This window comes from Pleurodeles waltl, chromosome 4_1 (assembly GCF_031143425.1).
Source record: "Pleurodeles waltl isolate 20211129_DDA chromosome 4_1, aPleWal1.hap1.20221129, whole genome shotgun sequence".
NCBI lineage: Eukaryota > Metazoa > Chordata > Amphibia > Caudata > Salamandridae > Pleurodeles > Pleurodeles waltl.
Genome location: NC_090442.1, coordinates 570,422,085 through 570,439,094, shown reverse-complemented (window position 1 = coordinate 570,439,094; position 17,010 = coordinate 570,422,085). Strand labels below are relative to the sequence as shown.

The 17,010-nt window shown below is 43.7% G+C and overlaps 1 protein-coding gene across 1 annotated transcript in view; it reads left to right on the top strand.

The window, feature by feature from the left end:
• Positions 1 to 13,026, top strand: part of LSMEM1 (leucine rich single-pass membrane protein 1) — a 138,348-nt gene extending 125,322 nt beyond the window's left edge. The window contains exon 4 of the mRNA XM_069228958.1: positions 6,230 to 13,026. Within this exon, the coding sequence (XP_069085059.1) occupies positions 6,230 to 6,351 (122 nt within the window). The 3' untranslated portion in view covers positions 6,352 to 13,026. The remainder of the gene's footprint in view (positions 1 to 6,229) is intronic.
• The last annotated feature ends 3,984 nt before the right edge of the window (positions 13,027 to 17,010 follow it).

The window sequence follows — 17,010 nt, the reverse complement described above, 5'->3', positions numbered from 1 at the left end:
TCTTGCTTTCTTGCTTGTACACACCTGTGCTACCTTTGGCCATTAACTCCATGTTCACACTTATGACATCACGTGGGGTGGTCCAGGTTTTAGGCAACGTCAGGACAGCACTCTTGGACATCTATATCACAGTGGAATATTCGTTACAATGGGGAAATTTCAATAAAGCAGCAGCACCTCCCTCTTTGACATATCCTGTACAATTGAATCAGGTCTACACTGTGTGCACCTATAGCCAGATTCTAGAGGAACCCTCTGGCTCTGAGCCATTGGTTCAACTGATTGATTCTGCTCCCTCTCCCAGAAGGGTTTCCAAACTGTACAATATGGTATTGGGCACCACAGTGATTGGACTAATGCAAGCAGTCAAGGCATTGGAGTTGGAAATTGTGGAATACATGACAGATGAAAAATGGGGACTCTGCTGTAAACAAACTAAGACAATTTCTATTAACTATAGGCATAATATATTGCACTGGAAATATCTGTATAGAATGTACATTGTGCCATAATGGCAGCAAAGAAAAGGCCATACTCGATCACACAGCTGAGTCACTTTGCACGGGTGTAGGATCACGAACATAAGAGGGCGAATAGATCAAGGAAATGGTGATGTGCAATGACACAGTAGATACATATGCATTAATGCAACCTCAGACATCAAGACACAAGTGTATATATGGAGCCTGTGGAGGGCATGTCTTCTACAAGACACAAGTTCTGAGGAATCTGAATATGATAGTAACCTATCTACTAGTTACATGACCCCTGGCTAATGAGACTATGTTGATGTTACCCAAACACATGCTGAACATCTGAAACTTTGCTCTCCATCCTGTTAAAGTTAAAGAGCTATGCAAACAAAATGCCTTGGGATATATGGGAGGTGCCACGTTCTGGAAATGACAGTGGACTGTATGCATTGATCTTTCAGGTACTGCCATTAACCGGCGGCTCATAGAATTGCTAGATTGCCTGTTTTCTCACTGCCTGAATCTCTGGGAACATCATGTAACAATATGTGTGCTAAACTGGGGCGTTGCATTGTACTCACCTACAACTGTGATTTTGGATTATCTCTACTTACAATTTTATCGCCTCTATAAAATAAACAAATAAAAAATAATAAACCGTTGGCTAATGGCAATTTGGTGCTTAGGCTGCTGAGAGATCGGTGTTGACATGCATACAAGCAAACATTGTATGTTTGAGCAAGGTAGAGCCCAGGTCAGGCCTGCTCAACAAAGTATCTCTGACACTTCTGCAATGCGCGGATCTAACATGTAGAAAATAATTGTGTTATCTGCATATCAAGGATGTTTTAGTACAGAATGTAAGTATTTGGACCGGTGAGCAGCACTAAAGCCATTATGTGCATATGAATGATGGACCCTGGCTACATGGGAGGAAAAACAAACCTTCTGGTTTATAATACGTTGCAGGGACTACAGGTCTCTTGAAACATTTGCTCATCAGTTGCCTAAGCCCATGTGTTGTGAGATTCCCAGCTCATTTCTCTTGTGAGGTCTCAAAGCACCATTTCACTCCACCACTCTGTACCAAGGTAGCCTGTCTTCATTCTCACTCTCTTGGTCCCAGAACATAACCTCTTCTGCCCTTCAACCGAAGGCTCAAAGCACCTGGCCACTGCACACACTCTGTAGAGTGACCTTCATCAAATTCACTAATATTGGAAGTTTAGGTAGAAGAGCGGCAAACACCAACCTCACCTTGAGAAGTTGAATTCAAGCTACATTTTAGTGGTGGTCCTGCATTTGGAATGTAAAAAATCCCAGATCAGGATGAACTACTGATATCTGAAAAAGGCCAACATGTCAACTCCATTACCACAGGTCTTGGACATGTGAGCTACTATTCTCCCTATGAAGCTTAAAATAGTAAAGCATCGCATTAGCACATACTCAGATTGATCTGATGAGTTATGTGAACAATGTTTAAATTAGGGATTAGAGACTCGGGACAGAACCTGTTACAAACACCATTACCTGCACAAAACTTCCACACATACTGTAGTGCTATACCGTCCCATCATTTTCACCTTAATTTGAGAGTGCACTGTTTTGTTTTGACAGTTGAGTAGCCCCTATTTGATAGGAATTACTGGAGGTTAGTGCTCCTCGGCGTCACTTATGGATGAGCTGTGAGTGGAGCAACACTGATGATCTCACCACTCTTATGCCATCATTAGGAGTGGCCCCTAAACTTCTGTATCAGTTTTTCACATGGAGATTTTGCGGAGCGAAGAAGCCAAAATCTCAGTATAAAGGACTAGGGGAAAACGTGAAAATCTAAGCAGAAAGTCTGATTCCTGGATGTTAATCCCCTAAAACGTGTAATTCCTGTTTTTTCAGCACTCCTGGAATTATCATGCCCCAACGGTAACGGTAATATTTCTGGGGCAGGTGCTAGCTCATGGTGGAACGATCAATGATACATATTGTTTGTGGTGCCTATGGACATTTTCCTACTGCCTTCCCCACATAAATGGTATCCCATTAATAAGGGGGCAATTGGGTGCCTCTATATCTATTTTTTCCCAAATGTAATGTACTTCAACATCATGCTTTGCCACCCCTGGTGTAACTTTTAGTGGGCATTAGGACTAAACTGAAGTAAAGCGCTTATGGGGATTACCCTGTAAAATAAAAATATTTAAAAAATAATGGGAAAAAACAACATTTTCATAAAAATGGAAATAGGTTTGAAGTAGAGATTAATATACTAGAATGGGATGCTTTGGGTGTTTCGTGTTTTAGACGCTGTCAACCAAGGGAGTAGCCAGAAAATTAATATACCCCCACTTTAAACCAAAGCTCTTATGGCACCAAGCAAGCAAAGCAAGTCATTGCAACTCTCACCAGAAGAGCTTGCTTGTCTCTTAAATCCATTCATCCTTTCATCCTTTCATCCACCCATAGATATCCACAATCTCACCTTTACATTCTGCCATTCATTCTTTCATCCAACATTCAGTCTATCACCATTCCACGTATCTGCCCATCCATATCCAAACCTATCCGTCTTTCTTCAAACCTATCCATCAAACATATCCATCCATCCCTCCATCCTTTCACTGTTTCTTATCCATCCCGTTTTATCCATACATTTATCCATCCTTTTGCTCATCCGTCTACGCGTTCACTGATCCATCCATCCTGCCTTTTACTCATCCACCCTACATTTTACTCATCTATCCACCCTTTGATCTATCCATCTACTCATGTGTCCATCCATTTACCCTTTCACTTATCCATCCTTTCACTTATTTGCCCATTGATCCTTTCAGTCATTCGTTCATCCATACACACTTTCACTCATCCATCTGTCCACAATAGTATCCAGCCATCCATCTACCATCTTTTACTCACCCATTCTTCCACTCATCCATTCCTACATCCCTCCTTTCACTCATCCATTTATCCACCCTTTTACTCGGTCCATCCATCCAGCCTTTAACTCCATTCATCCACCCATCCACCTACTCATCTATTCATTTACCCTTTCTCTCATCCATCCTTTCTCTCATCATCCATCAACTCTTACACTCATACATTCACCCTTTCATTCATCCATCCTCCCTTTCACTCACCCATGTTTTGATTCATCCATGCATCTATCCATTGACTTTCACTCATCCATCCATTCACTATTTCACTCAGGCATCCATCCATTTATCCTTTTACTCATCCATCCATCCTTTTACTTGCTCATCCTTTTACTAGCTCATCCATCCACCATTTCACTTATATGTCCATCTGCTCACCCTTTCACTCATCCACCCTTTCATCCAGCCACCCTTCTATCTATTTGAGCGAAAGGATGGATGAGTGAAAGAATGGCTGGATGAGTATCCATCCATTCTTTCACTCATCTATCTGTCCTTTCACTCATCTGTCCATCCACTCATCTGTCCATCCACTCCTTTCACGCTATCCTTCCATTTACCTTTTCACTCATTATCCATCCTTTCACTCACTCATCCATCTGTCCCTTCTCTCATCATCCATCCATACACTCTTTCACTCATCCATTCACCCTTCCACTCATCCAGCCTTCTTCCCTCCCATCCACCCATCCATCCATCTTTCCATATATCCATCCTCCCTCTCTTTTATGTTAATTATGAGTCTTTGTCTCCGAGTTGCAGACAGAAGGGGCCCATCAAGAATACCACCCCGCTGTAGGGCCAAGGGTGCGTTGACGACGTCCCTGCTGTCAACCATTGAAAAATATAAATGCACTTTTCACCTTTCTGCGTCTTGGAATAGTTTGACACTACTCATCTAACCTCAGTATCTGGGAGTCTGCCAACGTCACGATGTCTAGGGAAAATAGTGCTTGTTACCGTTGCATAAACCAAAGGTTAGTCCTTGATTGATGCAATGATTCAGCCCACTTAGCCATTCGCTGCTTTCGCTTTGAATAAAAGCAAAATGCCTGTGCACATTGTTGGCATTTAAAACTAGTTATTTATCTTCCCATTGTCCAGGGAAAATTGTGATTTTCACCCTTACTTAACCGAAAGCTCTGTCCTGGGGGTAAATCATGAAATGTTGCATACGAAATGTTTATTTACACATTATAGCGCTAAGTAGTTCCTTTGGTGCAAATTATTAGCCCACTTATCCAGTGGCTGTCGTCACTTTGAGTGACTGCACAAAGCCTGCGCACATTGCTGACATCTATTTAAAAAATAGTTCATTTATCTTCAGTGACAAAGCTGGTTCACAGTTCCCCCTTTTAGATAATGGTGATTATTTTCCTTCTCCTTTCTAAAGCTGGTGTTATAAAGTGTTTGTGACATTGTAACATTGTGTCTGCTTGAAATATGAATGCATAGTTAGGTTGAGATTTTATGTGTTTTCATCAAAAACAATAATAGTTATAAAATGTATAACTCAACTGAAAGGCATACTTAAAAACATAATTAGTAAAAGAGCCACATTAGTGATTGTTTTAAATTTTACATTTTTTGGCAACCATATGTTGGGGGTACCTCTAGCTGGTGCCATATTTTCTTTTATTTCTTTTTGAGGTATAGATCTGCAACAAAAACCTTCCACCACTGTAGCTTGCCATGACCAGGCCCACTGACTTTATAAGTGATTATCTGTATATGACAGTCTTAACTGGTGCACAAAACCTAAACCGTTTCACATTGAATGACCTGCAGATAACTCTGCTTCTCGGAGATTACACGTGACATTTTATGCTGGTGTAAATTAAAACAGCAGGATGGCTTTGTAACACAGTGTCCTAAACACTGGGCTGTTGGTGCTTGTGTGGAATTATGATCACTTGAAAATGATAAACATATAGTGACAAAACAGTACTCAGTGAACTAACTGAACTTCTCAGGGTAGTCCTGTTTGATTCTTGTGCCCAATACTTGGTAAAAATTGTATTATATATATTTACTTGTAAGAATTATATGTGTGTATTTTAGACTGAAAGTTTGAGGCCATTATGTTCTCCAACTCTCTGATGTTATTTGATCCGTTTACAACACTACCTCCTTGCCCCCCAAGAAACACTGCAAACCTAAAAGAAACAAACATGCACACTAACATAGCATTTGTGTTGGATTAAGCCCTTTTCTGCAGATTTATCACCAAACCTTTTTTGCCTTTGCCCTACAGTTTTTGCTGAATCTGCTTTTGTTGACCTTAAGACTCTGTGCACTTTTCCACTGCTAACCAATCCTAAAGTGCCTGTGCTTGCTCCTTAAAACATGGTAGAATTGACTTATACCCAATTGGCATATTTAATTCATTTTAAGTCCCTAGTAAAGTGCTCCAACTTCAGTGCACTTCTATTCTGTTTACTTTTCTAGGAGTCACAGTTATATCACATGTGCATCCAGTAGGGCCATCTGCTGTAACATATGACACTTATTCCCCAGCACATTTTGGTACCTGAACAGTGCCAATACATTTCACAGTCAACTGAATTTTGCACCTAATTACAGTGATCATATCTCAGCAAGGAACACAAATGCAATCAGTTGAATCAAACATACTTATTATGTAGAATCTGTCCTTTATACATACAACCAAAGAAAATGCAATTATAATTAGCCATGATAATAAGCAACCTACTCAAAAAGGGAAATACTAAAGGAACCAAAGTTTGAGATAATTTATATTAATTGATGAAAAGACTGTCTTTTATCTAGGTGAAATTAACACAATCTATGTTTCATTTGAAGTTCAGGCAAGAAAAGACACAGACGATATGCTCACCAGGCTAACATCAGGAGGGAAGGAGATTGAAGAGCTTCTGAGTATCAGCCATTTGATATTTAACCACCTAAAGAAGAATAGAGCTTAAAGGAAGATCTCCTATCAGTCAAGATCAACATCTGAGCTTTCTGGTTGATCCTAGAACCTGCTGGACGTTTTTGCAGTGACGTGGAGACAGAAAGGTCAAACTTACTATGGAATCTACTGAAATACTTTGCAGGATGTTTCTTCCAATGTTCACTACATAATCATACGAAATATCCCGGTGATTAAGCATATGGACAAGTATTAGGTATCTCGGCAAATCCAGATTAATAAATAAGCAAGGAATGAATGCTGATGCCCTGCAAAACGATATCTGCTACAACCGGAGACCTTCAGTCATTCTCCTGTTAATTTCAGTTTTCTCAACAAATGTGGAGTGCGAAATTCCCTGCTTTTAACGTTTTAGCTAAAAAAAAAAAACAGAACAGAGAGCAAGGTCCGGCTTTTGATAAAGGGTTCTCAAAAATATGCGGTGCCATATTTACTGTTGTGAACCTGTATTGTGTGCTCATTGATTTCGTAACAAAAATCTGTAGAGTGGGTGGCTGATACTTCTAAAGCATGCACTGTGCCATATTTAAAGTTAAAGCTCCTTTCTAGTGTGTGTGTTTTTAATTAGAAGGAGCACGATGACGAAGTTGACAGCGGAAAAGATAAAGCTATTTTTAGGATAAGTAAAGGATTTGGAAAGCAAAATCTATTTCCAGGAAGCTGTGACCTCTGGTCAACCAAATGATACAGAAGAGTAATGAACATGTTGCCTTTTTGTAAATATGAAAAAGAGTTTTGGTTGGGCGTTCGGTTCCAGTGCACTGCATGGGTAGTTTGGATGGAGTGTCCATACATCGAGAAGGGAGAGTCTTTGCCTGTTAGTTTATTTAGGCCACGTGGGAGTCTGACCTAGGCACATGACGAATAATTTGTTTGACAAATATGTATACCAGCTGGTAAGAAGGGGAACTGCCAGTAGCTGTCTTTCACCTGTTTTCTGCCTATCATCTGCCAATGAAAACTGACCGAATTATCCACGAAGTCCCGTATATAGGCGCACCATAGCACAACAGAACAGGCACCACTTTTTCTTTGCATCTGAAAAACTTCCTTGACCAGCTCTGGCTTTAGCTTCCGGGTGCTCAAACATGACCTGTAAAATACAGGGTTATAGTAAAACTCAGCCTACGGTATTTTAACCAAGAATTAAAACCACTTTAAACTGAATCACTAGAATCAGGTGAGAGGAGCGCTGCTGTTAACATTCTTAATGCATACAGCTCTGTGCGCCAGTAACGTATCAAAGATGCCCTGGGCCCCGGTGCAAGCAAGAAAGTGCCCCCTTTGGCTGCTGTTGAAGTAGTGAAAATCAATAGGCATTAGGGTTCTCTGGGCCCTCGTGCACTGCCCCGGCTGCACCAATGGTAGCTACGACCCTGCTGTGTGCGCCTCTGAAGAATGACACCCTGGCTTGGCTCGCCCATGCCGAAAACCTCCCCTGCCTCTCCCTGTTCAAAGATGCCCGGCACATCTGCACGTTGTCTGCTTTCTGCCTGGCATCTGACAATGCTCAACAACTGAGTTTCTTTTTTTGTCTTCCTAGTCAAAATATGATTGAAAGTAACTCAAGCTTCGACTAAAATTATTTACCAACCCATTTTTAGAGAAAATGATAGTTTTGCAACCATGGTACACTATTCCGAGCGAAATATATATTTTGCATTCCACTTGAAATAGAGAGGAGTAAAATATGATGGTAACACCATGTGGGAAATGGTTAGCAGCGTAAAATGCCTTTGGGTAATTGATAACATTCTAGGTTGAGTTTAGAAGGAGTTTATTATCGACCACAGATCCTTATAAGAACGTGGGTTAAATCAGTCACTATTCACTTGCGACTTCTGCATTATTAACGGTTCTGCGGCACTTTTTCACAAGCGAATTTATCACCCTGGTCATGCCTTGCATTGAACCCTTCATGAATAGTGGGTGGCGCTGCTGCTGGGGCTCCTCAGTCACACAGACCAGGAACAGTGCAAACTAGTTTCGTATGCATTAGGGTATGTGGTTTATTTTTGTATTTACATATGTTCATATTTACTTAGAGCAAATGTAGTCCAGATGGACATCAGAGCACTTTGCAAGGATTGAGGAACAACATTGTTATTGAGCAATGTGATTCAAAATCGATAGTAAAGTATTTATCTAATGTCCAGCGAGGAATGAAATACACTTAGTAAACAGGCTCCATTAGAGGTTTGTAGGAGTCAGTGATGAAGTAATGAAGGATCAATCAATCAGGAATTTGTAAAGCGCACTACTCACCCATGAGGGTCTCAAGGTGCTGAGGAGGGGAGGGATAACATGGGGGGGGTGCTGCTACTGCTCATACAGTCAGGTCTTGAGACGTTTTCTGAAGGTAAGGAGGTCTTTGGTCTGGTGCAGGTGGATGGGAAGATTGTTCCACGTTTTGGTGGCAAGGTGCGAGAATGATCTACTGCTGGTTGTAGTTCTGCGAACATATGGGACAGTTGCGAGGGTGAGGTCGGCGGAGCGGAGATGCCGGGTCGGGGTATAGGCGGAGAGTCGTCTGTTGAGGTATTCTGGTCCGGTGTTGTGTGGTGCTTTGTGAGCGTGGGTGAAGAGTTTGAAGGTGATTCTCTTGTTGACTGGGAGCCAGTGCCAGTTTTTCAGGTGGTCTGTGATGTGGCAGTGGCGGGGGATGTCCAGGATGAAGCGTTGCAGCCTCTTCTGGCGTTTGCCCGTGGTTCCTGCGTAGAGGGCATTGCCGTAGTCCAGCTTGCTGCTTATGAGGGCTTGGGTGACTGTTCTTCTGGTTTCGGTGGGCATCCATTTGTAGATCTTTCAGAGCATGCAGAGGGTGTTGAAGCAGCAGCAGGAGGAGGAGATGGCGTTGACTTGCTGGGTCATGGATAGTGAGGGGTCCAAGATGAATCCTAGGTTGCGTGCGTTGGTCGGTGGGAGCTGGAATGGTTCAGAGAGTGGCAGGCCACCAGGAGTCATCCCATGCAGAGAGGGTGGAGCCGAAGATGAGGACTTCCGTCTTGTCGGAATTGAGTTTGAGGCAGCACCATTCAGTGATGGCCTTCATTCTTTCATGGAGGTAGGTCTTGGCGGAGTCCTTGGTGAGGGAGAGGATCAGCTGGGCGTCGTTGGCGTATGAGATGATGTTGAGGTTATGGGATCGGCCGATGTTAGCGAGCGGGGCCATGTAGATGTTGAAGAGGTTCGGGCTGAGGGACGAACCCTGGTTTATGCCGCAGATGATTTTGGTGGCCTCTGGGCGGAATGGGGGGAGGCGGACTCTCCGGGTTCTGCCGGTGAGAAAGGAGCTGACCCAGACAAGGGCTGTGTTGCGGATTGCAGCATTGCTGAGGCGTGAGTGTAGGGTGTGGTGGCAGACGGCGGCGAACACGGCCAAGAGGTCCAGGAGGATGAGGGCTGTGGTATCACCGCTGTCCAGTATGGTTCTGATGTCATCGGTGGCAGCGATGAGGGCAGTTTCGGTGCTGTGGTAGCTGCTGCATCCGGATTGGGAGGGGTCCAGGGTGCGGTTCTCCTTGAGGAAGCGGGTTAGTTGTCTGTTGTCAGTCTTCTCAATGAGCTTTGCCGGGAAGGGGAGCAGGGAGAGAGGCTGGAAGTTATTGAGGTCCTTTGGGTCCGCCTTGGATGTTTTGAGAAGGGCGTTGATCTCAGCATGTTTCCAGCTCTCTGGGAAGGTGGTGGGCTCAAAGGAGCTGTTGATGATCTTCCGAAGTTGGGGTGCGATGACAGAGCTTGCTTTGTTGAGGATGTGGTGAGGGCAGGGTTCAGATGGAGAGCTGGATTGGATGGTGTCATGATTTCGATGGTGTTGTTGTCGTTGACGGGGGTCCAGGAGAGCAAGAGGTTGGTCAGAGGTGAATCTGTGGTGTTGGGGGTTGCCAGGGGGTTCTGGGTGCTGAAGTTGTCGTGGATGTCTGCAATCTTGCGGTGGAAGTAGGAGGCCAGGGAGTCGCAGAGGTCTTGGGATGGCGTTGGGGCTGGCAGTGGAGCTGGAGCTGGAGCTGGGGTTGGAGAGTTCCTTCATGACGTTGAAGAGCTCCTTGTGGCTGTGTGCGTTGGGTTGGCCATCTTGAGGGTGGGAGTAGGATTTGAGCAATACTAGCTGAGAGAAGGTCGGGAGTATGATTTTGATGAAAGCCTATTGGGTGCTAAGTACACAATGTGGCCATTGTTTGTTAGGAAACCACGCAGGTTGTCGAGGAAGGAGAAAATGGTTTGGGGGCATGCTGAGAAGGTTGAGTGACCATGACTCAGAGCTTAGGCTTAGGAAGGAGGAAGAATGAGAAGACTGTTAGGGAAATAGAGGCAAGAGTGTCCATATCACTGAGAAGAGGGGATGGCGAGGCACACACACCTGCTCGCTGCCAGAAAATCCTTACGAGTGATAGTGCACTTTACAAATGTGCATGTGCCACAGGTACCAAGTACCCCTTGTAGCTGATAATCAATTCCTGTTGGGGTAACTCAGGGCAGATGGTTCTTCTGTCTTATTGTCTGATGTCTCTGGAAATGTTGTTCTATACTGTAGGTGCAGATCCTGAGAATGATCAGCAGCAGCCCATCCGTACGGGCTTAGGGGACTGTGACCTTTTTCCTGACATGAAGAGTGTCTGTCAGGCTGAGCAAAAGTCAGCCTGACAGATACTCTTCTGGTTCAGGTCAGGCAGCCAGGAGCTGGACATGCGCTAAATACGTAGACTCCTGTCTGCCTGAGCTGAACTTTGCTGGGCTGAAGAAGTGTCAACCCTGTGGGCATGACCTCTTCATCCTGGCAAAGGTGCCTCAAGGCCCTCCCCCTCATGACGAGGGGGAACGTCACTGATTGCCCCGGACCTGGGCGCTTCAGTCTTAAGCCCTGAAGTGGCCAGGGCCAAGTGTCAATCAGTGACACCTGATCACAGAGTGGGGTGAGGTCAGCAGTCTCACTGACCCCATCTCACTCTGTGATGAGTGAGGGACTGCTGCCTTCCCTCATTGCTTGACCTTAAGTCAGCCAATGAAGGAAGGCAGCAGTTCCAACCCTCCTGGGACTTCTGAGGCTTAGGACTGCTGCCTTCACTCATTGGCTGACCTTAGGTCCCTTGTAAAATTACCACCACCACTGAGAATGATTGAGACAACATGCAGTATTTAGTGTAACAGGAGGGGTGTTTGGTGTTTCCAGGTGGAGAATATGGATTTACATCACTTTCGACCTCCAACCAATAATTTAAGCCTATTTTTCAGGTACTTCATTGTGAATATATTCAGGGCCTTGAAAATAATGCATGCTGATCTCTGAGAGCCATTTGAGCCAGGTTAGAAATGATGATTGAACGGAGTTGATACTGGCATTTTTGGTCAAATTGTATGGTGTTAGAGGGCCATCTGTCTGTTGCATGTTTAACTTATAAATCTTAATGTGTTGTTGAATGGAATAAAGACAACTGGTGCCTCCCACTACAGAACAAGGTTATTACCATGGGCCTGATTTAGAGTTTGGCGGACGGGTTACTCCATCGCCAACATCCGGTTCGCCGTATTACGATTTCCGTAGGATATAATGGAATCATAATAAGGCAGGCGGGATATCCGTCATGTTTGTGACAGAGTAACCCTCTCGGCCAAATTCTAAACCAGGCTGTATGTTTTTAAACAAAAACCTGCGCAAGGTTGAATTGCTTAAAGTCACTGTGTATTGGAATTACTCTGTATTATAATGACCTGTATTGAGTCTCTCAGTAGCGAGTGTGAACTGTTTTCGAGACAGCTGTGCGTGCAAAACCTTGACGATAATCTACTAACTTGCCTGAGACACCATTGCAATGCTCTGTCTTCAACTGTGGTTCCAACACAATAGGATAGCATTTTCTATGGTCACAAAACAAACCTAGAGTGAGCATTGTATCTGCTGACACCCTCCTTAATGGATTCAAAGCTATCTCACATTTTTTTAAGTCCCACTACCTAATCAGTTTCTTCCAGACATTTAACTTAGGTTTTTCAAAATTATTGTTTAGTGCCTAACAAAAATAACGACTGATAGAGCAAAGACTATATTTTAGAAAAAGGGGTTTATGAAATTACTATGTAGGACATAAGGGAAAGAAATGTACTATTCTCATTAAACATACCGGTGTTAATTGACTCCTGTTTAGGTGTGAATTAATCATCTTGCATAGACGAGAAGCACATATAGCACGCCTATGTTAAAATATGCCCACAATGGCAAATGCAGTCGGATAAAACAAGCACAAAGCAAACAATTACACACTGAGTAAACCTGCATTTGAAAAACACTGTAAAAAGTGTTAGGTGTGGTAGAAGCACAATTAGAATGTCTTAAACAGAATTCTGCTGGTATGCATCCATTGGAGTAAACGACAGGAAAATAGTTTCAGGTATATTTTTCATCTGTTTGATTTAAGTCTTTACAAAACATTCACATATGTTTGTTTAACAAAATATAGTTTACATTCAAATTGAAGCCCGTCTCGACTGAGTTTATAATAAAGCACATTTTATTCGTTTTTCAGCAATGTAGAACTTCATCTGAGTAATAACATGGCAAATTGTTATAACATTAAATCGTCACAAATATCTGCGTGCTAATGAAAGTAAAAGGAAAAAACTTCTGAATTCATGTATTTAATAATTAAATAAAGGAACATTTTTCACATCATATGCCAACTCTTTTCCTTTTTGTTTGGACTTTTAATGTGATGTATTCAAAATAAGTTTTTATATGTTTGTGTTTTTAAGAGTTTCAAAGTCTTTACTGCTAACAGACATAATCATGCATATACTTAAAGTTGACATCACCTCTCCCTCGACCGTAGCTTGCCCTGCGATTGAGAGCTAATATCACATTGCTTATGGAAGTGTGCCCTCTATCCAGGTGAACGAGAGCGTACTGAATGCACATGTAATCGCCTCAGTTTTACTTGAAATGGTCGTTAGTCACTGAAAGTCACAGGCTTGAGCTGAGAGGAAATTTACTGATTGGGATTCAAACTGCATGCTAAATCGGACTACGTGTACTATAGAGGAAAATGTTTTGTGAATGTTTGCCTATGCTTAATACAACACTTCATTCACTGACTTAGAACTCTTTAAGGTCCACCATACCATTGCAACTATGCAAAGACAAAAGTGGGAAACAAAAGTGTATACAACTTTTTAAATTGGAGGTGTTGCAAGTGGGCTCCACTGAATTAGTACCCCAGGCTTTTTTTCCTTTTCAACTCCCAGTTTTCAGCTTTTTCCTGTATATGAGTCTCACTATTGTGTCTCACCCATTGTAATCACGTGGTAAATGTACTGCACGTGTTGACAGCCAGTGTATGCCTTTTAAGATAAGGCAACTGGGAAGCAACTTGAGTAAGAGGCAAATGGATGGTTACACATGAACCCATGTGCAGGCTGCGTATGTGAGACTACTGTTGGGTGCAGCCCGGTAACTGCAGACAGGTAGCCAGGAGCAGAGGGGACCCTGCAAAGTTAGTTGTTGACTGGGAGAGGCATTATAATATTAGTGGGCACTCACAGGTAAGGTTAGTAGGGTTTGCTGGTTTATCTGCAGGGTCACTGTATTGTACACATAAGGGGAAATCTGCCATAAAGTGCAATTTCACTTCCCTTAAGCCTAGAAAGTCCCACAATGTATTAAACTGGTGTGAAACATGCACCTAGTTTGAATCCACAGGTCCCAATATCCTGCATGTACAGCGTATGGGTCGACCAGCATTTCCATACTTCTCTAGCTCAGCTCAGGGTTAGATTCCAGGCCTTGTGGCTCCCTTCTGGGCCAAGTTAATTATTCTGATCCCTAGCAGAGGGAACAAAGGCCTCCCTACACACAGGGAGTAATTAACATTGTTTCACTCAACTCCAGAGGAGAAAAAGGTGGGGAAGAAAATCTGCATCTGTTAATTAGCTGTCACACTGTACCAGAGTTGGGACACACCAGGGCCATTGAACAAAGAAGGAAGCCCAGACCTCTGGAGCCAATATAGGAGGGAGATTCCATTTGATGGTTTGGTGGGAAAGTCCCTTGCAGTTATTTCAGCTAGGGGTGGAGCTGCTGAGCCCCCCAGAGATGTGAACAGCAACCACTTGATGGTGCCATGTTGAATTGTCTAATCATGCAGTGCAGGATGGTTGGGACAGAGGTGAAGGGGTGATGTGGCACCCTAGGATTGACCAGGGGTGCCTGGCTTCTAGAATGTTCCACCCCATAAAGAAATTGTGCACAAGGGAGAAGAAAACTGCCAGCTCCTGTTAAAAAACAGCTGATTGCACAGGGAGCCAGCCGGGCTGTAAGAGTGATCTCCCCACGTGCCCCAGTGAGATAAAGGACAAGGGCGCGGAGGTGGGACCGGGCACCCCCTTTAAAAATAAAAAAAAAGAGAAAACAAAAAGAAACTGCATAGAGCGAAGCTGCAAGACTTCAAAAGGATGCAGTTAAAACCAATGTTTCAGTATTGACTGCCTCCCGGTGGAAGGTGCCCCATAATGCCATGCTGGCCTGGTTTTGAATATGTTTCTCTGCTTGTGGTGGCCCCAGGATTGCAGCGGACCGACCAATGAAGAAAAAAAGAGTTGTGGGCGGGCTGCAGGAACTGTAGACATGACCCTATATTTCTGGGGGGGGCAGAAAATCTATGATCTACAGGCCTTTAGTGTAATTATCTTGCAATGCCCACTATAGAACAAATAGTGCCTTGCTAATCAGTCTTACAAATGATGCAACAATGCTGTGCGTGCCAGCTATGCCTTTCAACTTGAAGTGGTTCTAGGAAGATAAAGGGGGAAGAGTTAGTGCCTGATTTAGAGTTTGACAGACAAATTACTTCATCACAAACGTGATAGATATCCCAGCTGTCGTATTACGATTCCCATAGGATATAACGGGATCGTAATATGGTGGACGGGATAACCATCACATATGTGATGGAGTAATTCCATCTGTCAAACTCTAAATTATGCCCTTAGTTATGTTATCACCATAGGCGAGAGAATGGGGAAAGAGGGAGTCCGTAAGAGAAAAACTTAATAACAGGAAGCAATGTAAGATTATTTGATTAAAAATGAACAGTGCAGCAATTGAGTATATTTGTAGAGTGGAAGAAAAGAGAGGGAAAGGGAAACAACATTAGAGTAGTAAAGGAAAAATGTAACCCTGAATTCGCTGTTTTTGCATGAACTAATAATCATGAGTGTTATTATGCTAATCTCTAAGTCGATTATTCAGCTTTGAGGGGTTTCTGCACACAAGTTTCTGTGCCTTTTGGCAGCTTTGAGCTCAATGTTTGGTCAAAGAACATAGGAACATGATTTCATAATCTTGCACTGTAATTAAACACAGGCCTTTCTCCATAACATGAGTTACATCGAAATTATATGAAAAATTATTTGAGACCAACTGAGCTTGCTTGCTGGCAGATGATGAAATCAACAGTGGGGATTAAGTTTCCAGTCACATAATAACTGTAATTGACCACGTCACACGCAGGGCAACATTGCAGGGGATTGCAAAAATCATGTTGCTTCACATGCCTATATAGTACCCTCTCTTTTCTATTGTGCTTACAACAGGGGCTTGGATGTTTGACATGCTTCCAGCAGAATCAATTATTGGTCAACATAAAGAGAGGGCTGTGTTTGCTAGGAACAGCTCAAACAAAACCCAACAGGTCACTGGTACAGTTGGCACAGTTACAATAACACATCAAGTAGGTCCAAGGCAGAACAGGCTGAAGCACACATTGGAACCACCACCCCACGCGCTGGGCTACACATCCCCCCCCATGATAAAACTAGATTCCTTGCCCCGTCCCAGCTTCCCCACACCTTTGTATATTTAAGTGGACGTCCCATGCTTAATAGACCAGTTTCTCCTGCTGAGCACACCAATCCACCCCAAGACGCCACTTAGCAATCGCAGGGGCGTTCTTCGCCATCCAGTTCGCTGCAATGTCTCTCTTGGCCACCAAGCAGGCCACCACCACGAATGTCCTGAGTACTCTGCTGGGTCCCGCCCCATCAAGTACCCCCAGGAGAACTGGCAACAGAGCAACCTCGACCTCCACTTGTATAACTCCTGAGATTTCTCTGAGCACTGCTCTCCAGTAACTGGCTATCTGAGGAAAGGACCACACCATGTGAAAGAAGTCTGCACTGGGGCCTGCACAACGGGGACAATCCACCTGGGGCCATAGGCCCAATTTATGCAACTTGTTAGGTGTGAGGTATGCCGCATGTAGAAAGTATGTCTGCAGCACTCGGAGCTGGGAGGTCATGGTAAGGGATCGCGGGGCTATCAATGCCTCTCTTCACTCTCCATCATCAATTGGGCCCACCCACTGCTCCCATCGCTCCCGGAGCTTGTCAAGCGTTTGTGTTGTGTTAGTGACCAACGAGCGATAGGTGCTCAACACCCCTCCCTTCCCCAGAGCGCCCATCATAACTTTGGCCTCTATGGGGCTGAATTCTGGGAGATCTGTCCCCACCTGAATATGCGTCTGTAATGCATGCCTGAGCTGCAGATGTTAGTGAAATTGGGATTTATTAAGCTCAAATTGCTCCTGAAGCTCCTGAAACGATCTCATGTGGGAGCCAGTCCAAACATCACCCAGCTGGGAGATACCTATGAGGTCCCCTTTGT